Source organism: Pseudorasbora parva, chromosome 19, assembly GCF_024679245.1.
Source record: "Pseudorasbora parva isolate DD20220531a chromosome 19, ASM2467924v1, whole genome shotgun sequence".
In the NCBI taxonomy this organism is placed as follows: Eukaryota; Metazoa; Chordata; class Actinopteri; order Cypriniformes; family Gobionidae; genus Pseudorasbora; species Pseudorasbora parva.
This window is the reverse complement of record NC_090190.1, coordinates 37803155-37822844: the sequence shown is the minus strand read 5'-3', so window position 1 is coordinate 37822844 and position 19690 is coordinate 37803155. Positions and strand designations below refer to the sequence as shown.

The 19690-nt window shown below is 37.2% G+C and overlaps 1 protein-coding gene across 2 annotated transcripts in view; it reads left to right on the top strand.

Moving 5' to 3' along the window:
* Window positions 1-19690, top strand: part of trappc9 (trafficking protein particle complex subunit 9) — a 288563-nt gene that overhangs the window by 11363 nt on the left and 257510 nt on the right. The window contains exons 4-9 of one of the 2 annotated variants that reach the window (XM_067426625.1): window positions 1187-1312; window positions 3169-3195; window positions 4251-4372; window positions 11464-11589; window positions 11687-11903; window positions 18845-18988. In XM_067426625.1, coding sequence (XP_067282726.1) covers window positions 1187-1312; window positions 3169-3195; window positions 4251-4372; window positions 11464-11589; window positions 11687-11903; window positions 18845-18988 — 762 coding nt within the window. The remainder of the gene's footprint in view (window positions 1-1186; window positions 1313-3168; window positions 3196-4250; window positions 4373-11463; window positions 11590-11686; window positions 11904-18844; window positions 18989-19690) is intronic. The other variant, XM_067426626.1, reaches the window with a different exon arrangement.

The window sequence follows — 19690 nt, the reverse complement described above, 5'->3', positions numbered from 1 at the left end:
AATGTGCTCTATAAATAAACCGAACTCGACCTTGCATTTTTAATAACTTTTTAAAACATTATTATAATTTTGTTTATTTGCGGCGTTTACTGACAACTATAAGCCGTTTAATTGGTTATAGGCGACTCAAAGAGCTCTACCAGTTATGGAGACTTTTAAAGAGAATTTATGCCAGGCAGAAGTGCAATCTATAGGAATGACAGTTTAACCAGTTTGTTTGCAAAGACATGAAACCTGTTTTATGTGTATTCCATTCCACATCTAGCCTAGAAATCTAGACGCACCCTAGTGGCAGCAAATCTAATCTGCCACGAGTGTCGTCTAGCAACTCTCAATACACTTTTGAGCTGTAAAAACCCGGCCAATCACATCGTGTATAGAGTCGGTGGGCGGGGCTTAACATAATGACGGCTGAGTTGTGTTTGCGTGCTTCTAGTAAACACAGAAACTGGCGAACAGCGGTCTTTCGAATCAGCTTTGACCACGACTCTGGAAGACTTGGAGTTAAGCTTTTCTCTGAGAAAAGAACAAAGAACGGCACTGAAGTCATTCTTAAAAATTGAAGATGTGTTCAGAGTTTAGCCGACCGGATACGGCGAATGTTTAATCTGTCAACGAGCTCTGCTTCACCTTCGTTGCTCTGGTTGGTTGTAGCGCTATCCTATCACGTGCAGAGGGAGTTTGAAAGACAACCGTTTATCCGCCCCTCGGATTGAGCTGTCAATGGTGAGTTTCCAGACCAAACATCTTGCTGTGGCTTGTCAGGCTATTCCACATCCGCTTTAAGGTTTTCCACGCAGGGTACACAGACATTTTTTCTAGATTTGAAGCAGGATTTTTTTTGTCTCCCCAATAAAATCATTGGGTCTTACCTGGCCACCACTGAAAAAATGTTCTGGCTACGCCCCTGAGTGTAAGAGAATGGCATGAGGAACCAGGATTAGAAGACGTACTACAGGAACTGTTTAGGTTATTTTTTACATGCCTGTAACTGTCACATTACAGTATCAAGCCAAGTACAACCCATAACATGCCTGTGCAAAGTTATATCAGATCTTTAAACTCATGATGAGCAGCTAATGAAGTAAACCCAGTCCCTTTCTCCAAGAAGCTGTGACTCTTTCCTTCCTAAAGTCCTGCATGATGACTGAGGACAGTGAAATGGTGTTTGTGTTCTGTGCCTCAGCTGCTCTGGAGGGACTGTGTTCTGCGTCTGTCATCTTCCATTACCCAGGAGGCACTGCAGGGAAGAGCGGAGCCCGTAAACCTGGCGTCTCCTCTGCGGCCGACGCTGGAAAGAGACACAGACCTGGTCAGTGCAATCAGACGCATCTAAAGCGTCCCTTATCTGAATAAACCAAAAATATCAGCACTCCATGATTTGTTCAGATTTCATTTTGGTTGCTTTGGGGAATTCTAGAGTTCATATTTATTCTGGAAATATAATTATTGTAGACCTTTTATCTTGGCTTTGATTCATTAAAAAGTCCTGTGTGATTTGAATCATGCTCCTTTAGGTCAGTTATTCATTTTTACACTGACTCACATATTCAAGGAAGAAAAGCAAGGGTCCTAGGGAAACTCGATATGTTTTTATTTACATCCTGAACGTGTTTTCCTTTCCTTTCTTTTCTTTTCTTTTCTTTTTCTTTTCTTTTTCTTTTTCTTTTTCTTTTTCTTTTTCTTTTTCTTTTCTTTTCTTTTCTTTTCTTTTCTTTTCTTTTCTTTTCTTTTCTTTTCTTTTCTTTTCTTTTCTTTTCTTTTCTTTTCTTTTCTTTTCTTTTCTTTTCTTTTCTTTTCTTTCCTTTCCTTTCCTTTCCTTTCCTTTCCTTTCCTTTCCTTTCCTTTCCTTTCCTTTCCTTTCCTTTCCTTTCCTTTCCTTTCCTTTCCTTTCCTTTCCTTTCCTTTCCTTTCCTTTCCTTTCCTTTCCTTTCCTTTCCTTTCCTTTCCTTTCCTTTCCTTTCCTTTCCTTTCCTTTCCTTTCCTTTCCTTTCCTTTCCTTTATTCTCTGTTTTTTCTTTTTCTTTTTTGTCCTTTTTCTTTTTTTTTATAACATTTTTTCTCTTATTTTTTATTTATTTAATTTTTTTGTCCTTTCTCTCTTTTTTAATTTTCTTATTTAATTTGCGTTATTTTCCTTATCTTTTTCTTTTGTTTTCTGTCTTTTGTTTTCATTCGTCTTTTGTCATCTTTTCTTTTTTTTATTTCTTCTCTCTTAGTTTTTTCATTTTCTTTTTTGTCCTTTCTCTTTTTTAAGTTTTCTTATTTAATTTTTTCTCTTTTAGTTTTTAATTTGTTTTGTTCTTTCTCTCTATTTTTATTTTCTCATTGAATTTGAGTTATTTTCTTTTTCTTTTTCTTTTGTTTCCTGTCTTTTCATTTCATTCATTCATCTTTTCTTTTTTCTTTCTTCTCATATTTTTTCATTTCTTTTTTTGCCCTTTCTTTTTCTTTTCTTTTCCTGTATTTCATTTTGTTCTTTTTTCTTTTCTTTCCTTTCATAAATTTTCATTCCTTTTCTGAATTTCTTTTTTTCTGCAAGGATTTAAATGATTTTTCATGTTCATTTGCTTGTATTAACACATACATAAGCATGAAACACATTAATAGCTGCACCATTCATTCATTTCATTTGTTTGCTCTACAGATTTATATCTGAAATGGCTTCATGAAGTATTTGCACACTTAAACCACACTTAAAATAAACATACCATTTTTCAAACCAAACAACGTTTCAAGAAATATACACTTTCCAAGTAATTTTTTTTGATGCATGATGCAAATAGATGCTGTTCAGAATGAAGTGAAAAGCTCTAGATTTGTGCAGATGCCATTTAGTTTGACTTTAAGTGTGCCTTAAGTGTCCAAATCATTTTTTTAACAATCTTTGATAACATATTCAAGAGAAATACTAATGTTTTTTTTTTTTTAAACTTGCATGCTCCCTTAGTGTCTGTTAACAGCCATTATATATAAAGAGTTCATGACTTCTCAGTCCTTCTGCATGTCTGCTCGTCACCGCTGCTGAACTGTCAGCGTTATCATGATCAGGATCATTTAGTGCCCTCCTGATATGTGCTGTACTAACACTGAACTGCAGCTTGTGCCAAGAGTGAACCAGGTTCTCTCTCTCTCTCTCTGTATCTCCCTCTGTCTGTCTGTCTTCAGGCGCTCAAGAAGTTCTCATTGATCCAGGTACAGTAAAGCTGAAGCACACGTGTATCTTTAGATAAGGTTTTTATTCCTGTCCGTGTGTGCTCTTGTGATGTATTCATTGTGTTTGTGCATGTGTGGCCTTTTGTGTTTCTGATCTGACGGCAATGAAAATCTCTGCAGTGATTTCAATGCATGGATGTGAATCCTTCATTTTGATTCCAGCTGAACAGCTTTATAGCACTTTTTTGGCAATCATTAGATGTGATATTTGTGTTTTTCTGACAAATTTTTTGCAGTAGTTATCAGGTTAATGAGTGATTCACCATTACAATCTGTAGTGCAGATACTGTTCTAACTATGTGCTATGATAATGATTGGCTATTAAGAATAACTAACTAATGGGGTTGACCTCATGATGGATTTAGATTTTATATACACACTTGTGTTTATTCTAACGTCTGCTCTTTGCTGCCACTAGAGGACAATGTTTTCTTGCCATTTGTGTTATTATTACAGTTAAGAGATTACATTTGCATAATATTAAAAAATTGATTTTTTTCTTACTTAAAAGAAGAAGGTAAAACCAACAGTACAGATATAGATTTTCAAAATGCTGTTTACGAACTGTATTTATGAAAAATTCCAGCGGTACGCGAGGTTATTAAACTGTAATGAAAGATTATTCATTGGTGAATCATTCCCAAAAAGACCAGGGACATGGATTAATAAAGTAAACAGGGTGAATTTGTTCTCTTGTTTCTTTAATAAATGCCCTGAGTGTGTAATTATTTTTCTCCTCCTTGTAAACTTGTTTCTTGATGACTTTCATTTTTAATTCAAGAAATTGCTTGTTGAGTTTCAGGTCTTGCATCAGACAAATGGGCTCATTTGCGGCATCTTATATCTCATGCAAAATACAATTTTAAGTATTATTATAGACCCTTAGGCTTTATAACATTTGGAAATAAGGTATAGCATGAATGCAAGGATTGCATTAGCATGCAGAGAATAGAATTAGCTTTCATTTCATTCACCACGGTGCAGTTATCTCTCTCTCTCTCTCTCTATCTATCTCTATCTATCTTACTGTCCAGGTGCTCTGACGACCAATGGCATCAGTGCAGACACAAGCGCTGAGATCGGCCGAGCCAAGAACTGCCTCAGTCAGGAGGACATCATTGAGAGATACAAGGAGGCCATCTCTTACTACGGCAAGGTAACTGTCTGAGATGTTCTCAGCTGTGGAGGATCAGTTTTGTTTTCTGGAAGCAGACATGTACAAAGCCTGCCTTTAAAAAATAAATACAATAAAATCAGTAATATTGTGAAATATTATTTCCATTTAAAATAACCAATGCATTTTAAAATGTAATTTATTTCTGTGTTCAAAGCTGAATTTTCAGCATCATTCTTCAGTGGGTGCGTTTACATGCACACCAGTAAGCTGATAACTCACAAATATCAACTTATTGAAATAATCAGTTTTCCCCGTTTACATGCAAACCAGTAAACTGACAATGCAAGTAAACCGCGTTTACATGACTTTATTAATAAACCGGATTATTTAATTGTAGTGACGTCAAAAATAATAATGTCCGTATCTGATTTTTTCAAATGTTATGTCAGTTGTGATGTTTAATAAAGCGTGTGCCGTGTCAGCGGAAGATTTATGGCTCATATTATCCCTCATGCAGTTACAAATGAAGCGCTTTGACTGATCCTCTTCTACTTCTGCTGCATGAGAAAAGAACACATCTTTACCTTTTTCTGGGTTTTAAAAGAGTCTGCGTTTGTGATGACCTTATTTCATGCAAAACGCTAGCTCGTTCTGTCTGGATGCGTTTAAATCTGCTCTAAGTTTGCGTTTTTGTCATCTATCACACATGCACACTTCAATAAGACGACAGAAAGCAGATTAATGCGTTTACATGCAGCACGAATTCGGGGTAAGAGGCCGAAAACTACCTGTCCCGACCGGTTTATGCCATTAATGACCTTACTCCGATAAAAGAAAACGGGTTACCGCGTTTACATGACCATGTTCATTGTCGGCTTATTACACATAATCAACGTACGAACGTGCCTGTAAACGCACCCATCGTCATATGATCATTCAGAAATCATTCTAATAGGATGATTAGATGCTCAAGAAACATTTCTCATTTTTATCAATGTTGAAAACAGTTGTGCTACTTAATATTTTCGTGGAAACATACATTCCCTCCATGATTTTTTAATGAATGTATAAAGTTCAGTAGAGCAGCATTTATTTAAAATAAATATTGTTTTGTAGCATTATAAATATCTTTACTGCCTTACTTTTGATTGAATACATATTTGCTTAAAAAGTGTTTATTTGTTTCCAAAAAAGCCAATACAGCAGATTGATTCATGCAACAGAAACAACATGATAAACATAGTTTTGGCTCTAAAATCTGGGTAACATCTTATAAAAGGGTCTCATTAGTTAAAGAAACACCCCGCCGTTTTTAGAAATAGGGCTTATTCAACTTCTTCCCTACATTTAGATATGTGGGCAAATGCATTTTTGTCATGCATTGTTTTTAGTTTGGCAGGGTCGCCGCCATAGACATAATATACGTAGACGCCCCATGATGTGCTGGAGCGTGATCCAGCGTCGCCGCCATATTGGTTGGGTCTCTCCACTCATTGACAGCATTCAGAGTCAATGGAGAGCGAGCAATTATGCCCGTATTTTATGCAGCTTATGGTTGCAATAACGCAATATTAATACCAAATCGCATGGGATTACATTTCACAAGTAAGATTGAACAATAATTTAGGTTATTTTACAATTTATACATCATTATCATTTCATGCTTGTGTCATTTGTGGTGTCTGTATTTCACAAAGTAAGACTGCAACGCATCGCAAAATGAACTACCCTGGAGTTACAGAGTGCAAGCAGACACAAGAAGCTCTGCAAAACAGTTCTTTTTAAAGGATTTTAGCTCCCCAGTCCCAGTTGCAAGCCTGACAGGGTAATGCAAGATGCTGGAATGACCTGGAGTTATAACGTTTACTTTAGGCCTTTAAAAAAATAATAATTCTGAGCTGGTACAGTATATATGGGAGCTTGTATGTGTTACAGAAGGTGAGTGAGTGAGTGAGTGTGTGTGTGTGTGTGTGTGTGTGTGTGTGTGTGTGTGTGTGTGAGAGAGAGAAATAAATCTAAGTGAAAAATCAAACTTGTTTCTTTATTAAAATATAAAATTCATAAATGTATACATTTATCAATATGTGTGAGTGTGTGAGAGAAATACATTCAAATTAAAGCTGCGAGCAGCGATGGCGGGCCCAAGCCGGTGGCACCGCCACCCCGGTGGCATCAGCTTAACTGTGCACAGCAGGCAATAGGCATTTAATATGGGAAAAAATAAATAATGGGACTATGTCAAAGTCATTTGAATTCACCTCATTAACTGCAGCAACTGGTGCTGCTATGACCAGGAACCACAACACTCACATCTCTGAGATCAATTACATTTTATTCATTAATTTTATGTTAGATGATGTCAAATGTCAATTTCAAAATGAGTGCAGAATACTGTCCAAATGCTGAAGTTGTATTATCCTTACACTTCTCTTAAAAATAAATTAAGCCAAATCACAGAGACCGCAACAATGATTTTAATATCAGTGTCAGGTAAGAGTAATATGCGTGCATATCATTTATAGAAGTTTATTATAAACAGCCACTTTTATAAGATCATGTGAAATTATTTTTTTAATCCATTTGAATTATATCAATAAATTATTAGTGTAAAGAGGTGAAATACGTGATCTTTGCAAACACAGCACATGACCTTCTTTAAAGCCCATGTTATAGAAAACAATTAAAAGTATTAGGATATAATAGGTCACTTTCAATTATGTGCAAATGCATTTTTTGCAGCTCAAAATATTGTAAGTTCAGAAGACCAGTGTTATATATATATATATATATATATATATATATATATATATATATATATATATATATATATATATATATATATATATATATATATATAATACATTTTTTAAACTTATTTTTCACAATAAAGTGATAGAAATTGCTGATATAGCCTATGATATGAAAGGGTTAAATTATGAAAAAAAAACAAAAAACAAGGCGACACACACAGAGTGAGAGAGACCCCCTCCACACACACACATACACACACATAGAGTGATCCTGAGAGAGGGAGAGAGACCCCCTCCACACACACACATAGAGTGATCCTGAGAGAGGGAGAGTGAGGGGGGAGGGGAATGACAGACACAAAATCTAAACAGTGAGCGAACATTGTTTTTATTTCACTGTCTGAAAACACTGTGTTGCAATAACAACAATAGTTTAATCTTCAAAACAGTGTTCCCTTGGACATATCCAACCTGGTTACCAAATAAGGCTACACTTCCACCTTCTGGTTATTCTATATGCCGGTAGCTCATTGGTTCTCATTTTTGTCCTTAAACATTAATCTTCTCATTTTTTAAGTTACACACACTACTTTTTTTTTTTTTTTTTTTTAAAGACAATTAAATGGGTTTTTTCTTTTGTTAGTAATGTTTTTTTATATTTATATTTTTTATTAATAATTATTTGTATTAACACAATTATTTAACTAATTATATAAAACAATATTGTCAATGCCCTACAAATAAACTGGTTTTATACATTCATTTTTTTATTCAAACCCAGAATAAATTTTTTTATCCTTGAATGCAGGCCAGAGCACAGCATTGAGAGGTAATCTTTTTAGACAGAAGAGTGGCTCACACACACACACACACACACACACACACACACACACACACACACACACACACTGTAGAAATCAGTGACACGTGTCCCCATGAGTCTGTGTGCATTCAGGTTGAAGTCCCCACCAGGCTAGAAAAAAGAACACACACACACGCACGCACACACGAACACACACACACACAGTAGTAATGCTGAAGTATGCTGCAGGCAACTCTTATCAGTTAAGCCCACCCACCATCCCCCATCCACAACACACACACACCCACCCACAAACACACACACATTCACACATACTCATGTCTGGTTCACTATCTTTCTGGGGACTCATAGATGTAATGGTTTTTATGCTGTACAAACCATATATTCTGTCATCCTACACTGCTCCTGCCCCTAAACCTACCCATCACACAAAACTTTCTTCAAAAGAACTCATTCTGTCTGATTTATAAGCTTTTGTACCCATTGGGAAGTCCCAATGAGTCTGTGTGCATTCAGGTTTAAGTCCCCACCAGGTTAGAAAACCATTCACACACCCAGAGAGGCAAGGTTTTTTGCTTGAAAACTTATACAATATTGCCCTCTACTGGTCATTTAAGGGAGAGCATAAGTGTTGAAAAAACAGAAAAAAAAAACAGAAAAACAGCCAGTGTGATATATAGAATAACCAGCAGGTGGGAGTATAGCCTTATTTATGAACCAGGCACGTGTGTCCCTATTTTGTGTTTTTTAGGCTTTTGCTACGGGAAAACCGTTTGAGATATCCAATAACCGTTCGCATTTTAGCATCTTCTGTATATTTACTTCATGTTGTCCGAGTTTGGAGGAGATTGAATGAATCGCTTTTGAGGAGAAGGTAAAAACTCAGAGCTCGCTTTCCACTTTGTGTTATCTTCCAACCAAATTATCTGACTTCATGTTGGTCAGAGCTAATGACAGTAAATTAGAAAGTTGTCCGGCTCGAAAAGTACTATATATATACCGAGTTTGGTGAATGTAGATAAAACTAACCCTCCTCTTTGGACAAAAGTGACACACTTCCTGCTGCCAGTTGGTGGCGCTATAACTTTGACTCACAAAAGTCATATCCATGTGATCGGCCTCTTACAACGAACACACAGCTGAAGTTTCATCAAAATGAATTAATGTATGCAAAAGTTATAACACACTTCCTGTTTCCTTTTTCTCGCCATAAATTCGTCTCTTCGCCACGGCCAAACCGTTTGAGAAATCAGAAAGTTGCTCGCAATTTGGCATCCTCAGTGTCTTGACTTCATGCTGACTGAGTTTGGTGCTGATCGGGTGAATCGTCTAGGAGGAGTATCGCAAATTCCACAGCATGCGTTTTCCGAACAACCCATAATAGCTCACTTCCTGTTGGGCTGACGCATAACTTAGAGCACGAAAGTTGTTTGGCCCGATGAGCTCTATATGTGTACCGAGTTTCATATATGTACGTGCAAGTGTGTTTGATTTATAGACCCCGTTTTCAGACCCCACTTTAGGGGGCGCTGTCGAGCCCCCCTGCCACGCCCGGGTCCCAGCCTCAGCCCGGCCCTGATGGCCGCGCATTCTGATGCGTGTGCAAAGTTTCAAGAGTTTTCGAGCATGGGAAGGGCCCCAAAAATGCCCAAATAGTCGCGTAAAAAAATAATAATAATAATAATAATAATAACAAATAATCCTTAGAAGAACAATAGGGCTCTGCGCCCTTTCAGGGCTTGGGCCCTAATGAACAATCAAACTGGTTTCTATATAAAAAATATATAAAATTCATTCATTTATACATTTATCAATATGTCATAGTCTACCATATGTCTTAGTTAAAGCTCATAATACAAAGTCTTTCTACATGAAAGCAGATTTTTTCAATGTGTGACAGCGTCCTGTATCATAACTAAGTCTCTGCAGTTTGTAACAAACCAAACCGTGTGAAAATCCGGTTTATGGATTTTAATCTCGGGGAGTTATGATCATTGTAGTTGAGAATACATCTTCCTCAGTATAAATAAATGCGGGGGGCGGCGCATTGGGGACCCGTCCAAGATGGCACCGCGCTGATATGTCCGCTCCAATAGCCAGCGTAAGTCTATGGGGCGTCTACGTACATTATGTCTATGGTCGCCTATCTTAGCATAATGAATGGAATCCTATGTTGCCAGTAGCATTTCCTGAGTAAAAGTGATTAAAAAAACCCCCACCTAATTACTTCTTGTGGCCTGCATATTCCCAACAAGTTCAAATAGCGATGCATATTAAGACTAGGTGATTTCCTAGGCAGATATTGATTTGGGACTATATTATGGTGAAGCACAGGTAAAGCACTGCTACTTGGGCTTTTAAGTCTTTTAAAGCCTTGCGTTATAGTATTTTTATCCTAGTCATGGGAGTTTTTAGCACGTTTCTTTGTGCTGTGCTTAACAACGCTCTTTAACTGTGGTAAAACCACTTTAACACGCAGCTTCTCATGGGAAATTGTTTTATTAAACACTCAAAGTTCTGTTTTATTATTCATCAACTCTTGCTCTGAGATGGCAAACAGAGACGGCTCATTTTTATTTAGGTGTTTTACCCAAAATGGCTCTGCTGATATGCATCTCACAGCAAGTAGCCTCTAGAAATGTTCTTGGATTCTGGAATTAAAATATCAATTTATGGTGCAATTTAAACTCGCTGTTCCTGGCCCACGCAAAGTCAAGTATTTGACCCTAGTCTTGTGAATGGAGCCGCTCGTTCAATCTCTGTTCGTTTTATTGATCTCCAGCTCCTCATTTCTGCCACATCAGCTGTTCTGCCAGCAGCCAGCAGGGGTCACTGCAGCCTTGGCAATCCATTTGATCAGAGCACTCTGTGCCGCTGCTGAGCTTTGATTTTAAAATATGATGACACATCCTGAACAGAGGCAAGATGGACGTACAGCATGACCTTTCTCTGACCCTCAGGTCTTTTCTTTATATTTTAGTCAGTGACTTTCAGTATTGCAATTTATTATCCCTATGTCTCAGAGGGCGGTCTTTACAGTCTGAAATTATATTGCAATGTGATTTGAAATGTCAGCATTAGCTGGCCATTTAAATGGATATGTGCGAAACTGTTGTGCAATCAAGACCTGAGTTCTTATTGTATTGACTGATTTAATCATTCTTATTTTTTATTTAATCATCTAAAATGTAATCCTCAAATTTTTTATTTTAGTTAGTGAGCATCAATATTGCAAGTTATTCCCTATATTTTTTCTGGCCATTTATATGAAATGTGCAAACAAAACCTTATTTACTATTTATTTATTGTATTTAAAAATATTATTTAACGACATTATTATTATATAATATTTAATAACACGCATATATATATATATATATACTTTTTTAATTAAACTTAAAATGCTCTGCTGGGATATGTGTATGGGCTGGGTCCTGATTAATTGCATTAATTATTTTTTTATAATTTATTTTAAATAATTAATTAATTAAGGCAGTAAATTCATGCTTTAAAATTGACAGCTCATAACTCATAAAATCTTGTTGTCTGTCTTTCAGTATAAGAACGCTGGAGTGATTGAGCTGGAGGCCTGTATTAAGGCCGTCAGAGTGTTGGCCATTCAGAAACGAGCCATGGAGGCGTCTGAGTTCCTGCAGAACGCTGTTTACATCAACCTTGGCCAGGTGAGCGCTTGCACAGCAATGTACAGTAAAACCGCAACAAGTCAGTCAAGTTGCTCTATGAGGAATGGTCCTTCAGCTTTTCTCTGTCTGTGTTCAGCTGTCAGAAGAGGAGAAGATCCAGCGTTACAGCGTCCTGTCAGAGCTCTACGAGCTCATCGGCTTCCACCGTAAGTCGGCGTTCTTCAAACGCGTCGCCGCCATGCAGTGTGTGGCTCCCACAATCCCTGAGCCGGGCTGGAAAGCCTGTTACAAACTCCTGCTGGAGACCCTGCCGGGATACAGCCTCTCTCTGGACCCCAAAGACTTCAGCAAAGGTAACACCAGATGTCTCAGTTATAGGGCTATCAAAGTGATCCAGTTTGAATGATTGTTTTAAGGTTGTTAAACCATATTTCAAATGTTTGATTATGCTCTGTGTGGTTTCTAAAGGCTGATCGGTGTGCAGTTGTTTTCGTTTATTAGTACAGTAAACGGTGGCGAATTATTGACTTGAAATAGTTATTCAGGATTTTAATGATGGTTTGAGGATAGTGTGTCTGAAGTTCCACCAGTGGGTGAAAAACACTGTCTAAACACTGGTTTATTATACCTTTAAATAGCTTTATTTGTATTTCAGTTTTAATAATTTGAGTATAGTAACTAAAACGTAACATGAGAAATGTTGTCTTGAGACAATAAAATAAAAATAAGTTTGTTTTTATTGATTTTATTTCAGATTTATTTAAATTAATGGAAATTCATTTGAATAGTTTTTTGTGTGTGGTTGTCTTATGATCCCAACTTACCTAAAGTTGTTTCCTAATGTTTTTGTAATTAGAAGTCACAGCCCCATTCATATTCAGATATTGTCACATATTATACCCAACAATTATTAATACATTGACTACCAGTAAAAATGATACAAATTTGGGACCAAAATTATTCAAACACTTTGACCTGACCATGTTTTGCTTAAGTGTTTTTTTTTTTTCTTAAAGGAGTGATGAATTGAGAAGTCAACTTTCCCTTGAGCCTTTGATATATAAAAGGTTATGGTAATATAAGAATATCCTGTTCTAAGTTTCTAAGCTGAAAACTTCCCTGTTATTCAAAGAAAAGCTTTTATAGCCACCAGGCCGAGCAAATGAGAGCTCTCAATTCAATGGTGTATTAGAAGGGTGAAACGCCGCCTCTATGTGTAGGCTGTTTCTGTAGCCCTGCCCATCGACTCGTGCAGCTAAACGAGCAATAAACACGCAGAAGATAGCAAGATAATCGTTTGTAAACAAGACACACTGGATTTGCAGACATATTGAGATTAAAACACAATGCTGTTTCTTCTATATTGGATCCGACAGGAATGATGCAGCACACTTATGTGAGTAAAACGTCTTTTATTTGCGATAGTATTGCATTCTAACAGAGCATCAGCATCGGCATCATCACCATCAGCACACTGTCACAGGCCGGAGAATCCCTTATTTGTTGGTTCATTGCGATTCAGGTTCAGACTCCCCAGGGCTCCAAAGCCCAACGTCCCGGGTCTATGTGTTTTCCAGACGGGCTACCAAAACATAAGCCCATCAGCAGGCCTGTGAATCTTAAATAGTGAAATAACAATCATTTCTTGATCTCCGTTGTGTTTGAAGAGCGCATGCGAGTGTGTGGTTCGCGCTTATATCCACCGATCGGGCGGGCCAAGTAATAAAAAAATTAGTATCATTAGTAGTATCAAAAACAGTCACGGGTAGATGAGAGATAAATCATTGTGTTTGTTTGATAAATACGTTTTGATAGCCCCGTCAGAGAATCATTCCGGTTGCCGTTTTCAAAACAATCCCTCCCTCATGTGAACTGAACTGACAGGGGAGTTGAAGCTCATTTAATATGCAAATCTTATCCAATCCTAGCCGTGGCCGTTTACTTCCAGGTCTCCAGTGCAGCACGCCCATACAAAACCCAGCGTTCAGGAGAGAGCCTCAAAACCAGTGTAGAAATCAGCCTATTGCTCATGTTTTTGAAGATAAAAACCATGCAAATGTCATAAGTTGACCTCAGACAACAGTATCAGACAAAAAAAAGGCATCTTTAAGCAAATTTTGGTTTGACTGTATATATTTATAAAAGAACAGACTCTAAACAAAAAGTAATGATCATACCCTCTCTTTTCATTCCATATTTGCAATATCATATTTATTTGATGGTATATTTATTTACAATGAATCCTTTTGTGAATGAGACTAAGGTCGTTTCACACCTGAAAGTCCGCACCAAGGTCCGACCCTAAGTTCGTGTTTTGATACAAGGTAGGTGTGAAAAATCCTGAATCAAAATCACACAAAAACAAATCTCTGTCGTGACCATGACAAAACAATGTTTTTTTTTTGTTGTAAATTCTGTCTAGCCTTTGCCACGCTGCTCTCTAGATATTTATATCACAGGCATTCAAAAAGCCATTTCACTCGACCAGAAGTTTCAATATCTATTTCACCTGTTTGGAAGGCATTATCCACCTCCATGTCCTCAGGCCTATTTAAGACAGACTCCTGCTGACAATAAACAAAGAAGTAATGTGCATGCGAGCCTGGAATAGAAACGCGGCCGGCATGCATTATAGCGCCAGTGTCTCAAGGTTTTTGAACCTGGATAATGACATCATCCCCCTCATTCATGGTTGCTCTTTTAATTAGGTTAATGCTGTCATTTGTTTAATGAGCGCATGCTATTACGGTGTTTTATTTCATGGCTGTCCTCTCGACCCGTTTTACCTCTGTTTACTGACGTCTTTTGCGATACAAGAGCAGAATATGAATCGTTGGAATTGCTCATTTTTCTTTAAATACCTCTGACTCATAAACAGGCTTCGGTTGATTTGTAATCTGACCAGGCAGCATTGAAGTAACCTTGTCCCTCTTTGTATGCTTGCAGAAAAGCTTTGTGTGTTTTGAAGGGCTCTTCTCAGGGGTGATATATATTCCGTCTACTCTTTGTGTTGGAAAACAGCGTGGAGAGGAGATCTGACCCTGAGCTGTGATGTCAGACTCAATAGTGCATTACTTTAGGGTCCTTAACTATATTCTCTTTAATATGAAATCCTCTCAACCTCCCGCCTGACTCGCACACATGCATGGAATAATAAAGACGTTTAGCGTTAGACACATGCTGCCTGAGGGTCTGTCTATATCATTCAGAAACCTGCAAATTGGTAGTGAGAGAAAATCATTATTATTCTTTAAAGATGACATAAAATGGCATTCGCAAGGCATTTAACTTCTATTCCATTGTAGATGAAAAAAGGTGGGACTCGTCATGTCTAGAGACCAAAATATCAGACAATTGGCAGAGCTCTTTTGACTTGACAGTAAGTAACCACCCATAAACACCTAGCAACGGCTCAGCAATGCTCCAAATCTGTTTCCGACACCTTAGCAAGTGCATAGCAACGACTTGGCAACCACCCACAGCGGCCTATCATGCTGGCAGTTAGTTTGGCATGGTTCTGGTTGGTTGGCTGGTTGGTTGGTTAGTAAATATTATTTTCCCCTTGCCTTAAAGTGTTGGTCCTATCAGAAGAAATATTATTTTGAGAGACAAGAAAATGCTATTACGTTTTGATGGAGGATTTGAATAATGCGCAGTGATGCATCTTGCACAATAAGACCTGCAGAATTTATTAAGGAAACAAATAGAGAGTCTGTTTTGATTTCACGTTGACTTTAAGCAAGATTTATGAATGCTGTCTGAATGCATAACCAGTCGTTCCTTCATTAAGATGCATTATTCCTCTTATATCTTGGTTTATTTCAGGCAAAGCAGCTTATGATTTGTTTTTTTTTGCATTGAATCTGTGATGTCATTGAGAGCAGGAGGGCATGGAGACCCCTCGTATGTGTCGGCTGAAGCTGGAGGTGACCCTGGCTTACTGAAGTTTAAAGTGAAAGAGAGAAGAGGACTCGGGTCAATAGAGACACCATGGAGTGCAGAGAGAGAAGAGAAAATGGGTTTTTAATTGGCCTGGGAGTTCTCCAGCTCAGCTCTCTTTACGCACTGAGAGAGAGAGAGCGAGAAAATATCATCAACCTCTGATTGATTGCGTTTAGCTTAACCATTGTGCGCATGGATTTCGAATGTCCAGTGAAAACACAAAGGCCGAACACAGAACTACAGCATCAGACCCCGGAGTGCCGTAAACAGATTCCTGGAGTCTCTATGGCCTGTTGGCACCAGCCGTTATGATCCCTGAACTACAGCAGGATGTACGGTATTATTTCTAGTTGAAGAGGGAGTGAAGTGGCTGTTTTTACTGAAGGGCTGCTAAATGTGCAGCAGCTGTTTGTAAATAGTCAAATTTTTATGGGGTGATGGGCTGTAATGGTTAAAGATCTGGAACCTGATGAAGACATGTTGGGTATGCACAAAATTGCCATTGAAAACTACTGTGTTCAGGACACTATAGTTAATTTATGTAAGTGAGGATAGCAAAATAAGTAAAGTGTGACATATTATACCCAAAAATTCTTCATACAGTGGTCTGCCTATAAAACTGATAAAAATTTGGGACCAAAATTATTGCTTAAGTGTTTTTTCTTCAATTGCTAATGTGATCTTTTACAGCACAGACTGAACAAAACGAAGCATTGCTTGGTCATTGGTTGACCTAAATCGGCATTATCTAATTGTGTACATAGATTTAACAGCTGACAGCTGATTGGTTGATTGTAATCCATTACATAACTTTCTATCAAAGTTATCTGACATTATCAAGATTAAGGTATTTTTTTCTGACACAGTTTAACTCTAAGTTCTTTAACTCTATTTTCTAAACTATATTGAATAAACTGCAATAATGTGAGAAATGTTGGAGGTGTCTGAATACATTTTAGTTTGAATTTATATATGTATTAATTTAACTAATTAACTAATAAGATATGATATTCTGCTTGGATGTAAAGGTAACCGTAAGCTTATACACGTTGCATGTTTTATTTTACCAAAGATATTTCAGTTATATGCTGATGCCAGATAGTTTTTCTTCTTATCTGCAAAAATGATATTTACAGTCTTTATTGTCTCCTAATGTGTTTCTCATGCTGCTAATATGCTGTAGTATCTGTTAATGGGCGTCTGGATGGAAAATGCATATGGAAATTATATGTAGATAAGGTTATGCATAATAAAAAGGTATAAGATCCATTTTTGGTTGACTCCAGGAGGAGATAGCATGGGAAATAGAGCTTGTGCATGTCCATGTAATATTTTGCTGAGATTTGGACAGAATCTGGTCTTTAGGGTTTTTATTTATTAATTTTTTATATTTTTCTTTGATTTTGCAGTAACATAGTATCAGTATCTCAAGACGGCACACATCATATATATATATGTGAGTGTTTAGGGTGCCATTTGGTACAGGGCCTAAGGAAGAGACAAATACATTAAAGTATGATACAATACAGTACAATATAGTATGATACAATATAATACAATACAGTATGATACAATACAATAAAGTATGATACAATATAATACAATACAGTATGATACAATATAATACAATAAAGTATGATACAATATAATACAATACAGTATGATACAATATAATACAATACAGTATGATACAATACAATAAAGTATGATACAATATAATACAATACAGTATGATACAATATAATACAATAAAGTATGATACAATATAATACAATACAGTATGATACAATATAATACAATACAGTATGATACAATACAATAAAGTATGATACAATATAATACAATACAGTATGATACAATATAATATGATACGATAGTACATTACGATACAGTACAATATGATATGATACAACAGTACAATACAACACAATACAGTACAATATACAATACAGTACAGTACAGTATGATACACCACGATATGATGCAATACAATGCAGTATAATACAGTAGGGTATAATACGATACAAAACGATACAATTTTGGGGTTTTATGACCCTCCATGCACAGAATCTGCTGTTTATATGTTTTATTTTAGGATGCATGTTTTATGCATAATGTGTTGGATTTTTATGCATAAGGTGTTCGAAAGGTTTTGGGACGTACTACAACACATTTTGCATCTTCGTACCACCGATCTGTTTGTTGCATACTATTGCATTTGCCAAATTCATTATTCACTTTTAAATTGACATTATATTTGAGGGGGAAAAAAAACAAAACACTGCAGCAGCTTTGACCACACATTCCATCTTTCTACTGTCACAAACAGCACTTCTTCTGTAGTGCGAGGGCTTGTGGGTAATTATAACTCAGAGACCCTGGCAAATCCCTTTTTTAAAAAAAATCTCATACCATTTAGGACATAGAGGTATGCAAATAAGGATGCATCTTTAATTTTGCATTAATTAAGCGAGTTGCACCCAGTTCTCATCTTGTAAATATGTCGAAATGTACAGTTTTGAGTAAATGCATGTTTATGTAAATATGTCTTCCACTTTTAGTGTTCAAAGAGAAGTTAAGAATTGTGATTGCTGCTTGTTTGAGCACATTGCTTTGTGGTATAGTGTCTATACTTCACATTTTGACATGAAGTTGGTTCCATTGTGTCCCATGCATATAGAGTTTTATATTATTATAGTGTGTTCTTGTAACAGTCTTTTGCAGACTGTTGATTACTGTTTCTTGATAAAAAGCATAAATGTTGAAGTTTCTTGTTGCTTTTTGCAGACACAGTCTCTCTTGTGTAAAGATTAGTGTGGATTTGCATAAATTGAGTGAAAGGTGAGTGTGAAACAGAACCGTGTGGGGTGATAAATCCTCACAATCATTCCAGAGCTGCTGCCACATTCTTCAGGAGCAGCACAGATCAGCTTCGCCTCTCTCTCTTCACTGTGACGGCCGTGTTAGTTGCCTGATTGATGAGTTTTGTAACTCAGCTGTTGTATCATGTGATTTAGGACTGTAAATTTTATGATGCCTCTATGACAGTTTGAGCAGAAAAAGATGCTGTATATACAAACAAAACTTGACAGAGTTTGACCTTCCTGTCATATTATATTTCATCAGTTAAAGGGGATGTAAATAAGTCTTTTTTGTAGCAAGGAACCATAGCTACCATGAACTTCAGGAGGGGTAAGGTAAATAAACTGCTGCAAGAGCGTTGAAAAGGGCCTTTTTGTATCATTGGGGAAAAAAAACTGAAAGTGGAAATTCGAAGGCTCATGTGAACCAAATCCATCAAAAGTGTTGTTTTGTCTGTATTTAAATGCTTTCTCCTTCTCTCTGTTTGTAGGGACCCATCGTGGATGGGCGGCAGTACAGTTACGGTTGCTTCATGAGCTGGTGTATGCGTCTCGTCGTATGGGCAACCCAGGTCTCTCTGTCAGACATCTCTCTTTCCTGCTACAGACCATGCTGGACTTTCTCTCGGACCAGGGTAAGATGCATTCACAAATGCCCTCAAACCTTTACACACACCATTTTAAAGACCTCCTATTGAGGTTTTGGGCCTTTAGTTAGTGTGTAATGTTGTTGCTTGAGCATTAACAGTATCTGCAAAGTAATAGCGCTACGGAGATATTGTGTTTTAAAGTTATGGCAGTTTATTGCCTACAAAAACGGCCGTTTTGGACTACAACAAGCTTCTTCACGGGTTGGACATCATAAACCCTTGCTAGTCACCGCAGATGTGACTTCTGCCCGTAATGGGAAGGGGCGTGGCGTTTCCGGACAACCTGTGCTTGGTATTTCAGCCAATAAAAATACAGGAAACTACATTTGGCCATCTAATCAATCTAAGACCATTGCGTTTTTCGGAGGGATGGGCTTCATAGAAGCAGGAAGCAAACGAGCCGTTCAAAGGACATGGAGACAGCGGTGTGGAATAAAGGTCAAATATAAGAAAAATATGGCATGTTATGCTGCACCCCAAACACAACCAACCCCTTTAAAAAGCCTCCAATTATGCTATTTTAAAGGTTACTAATTTTGTTTTGGAGGTCTCAAACAATAGGTTTACAAACATCCAGGGAAAAAAAAAATCTCTGATTTTCTTGTAATATACATTGCACTTCACCTAATTTCTCAAAGTCTGAAAACAGTGTTTGAAGATGTCCTCCTTTCCGTGAGCCTGCTCTGC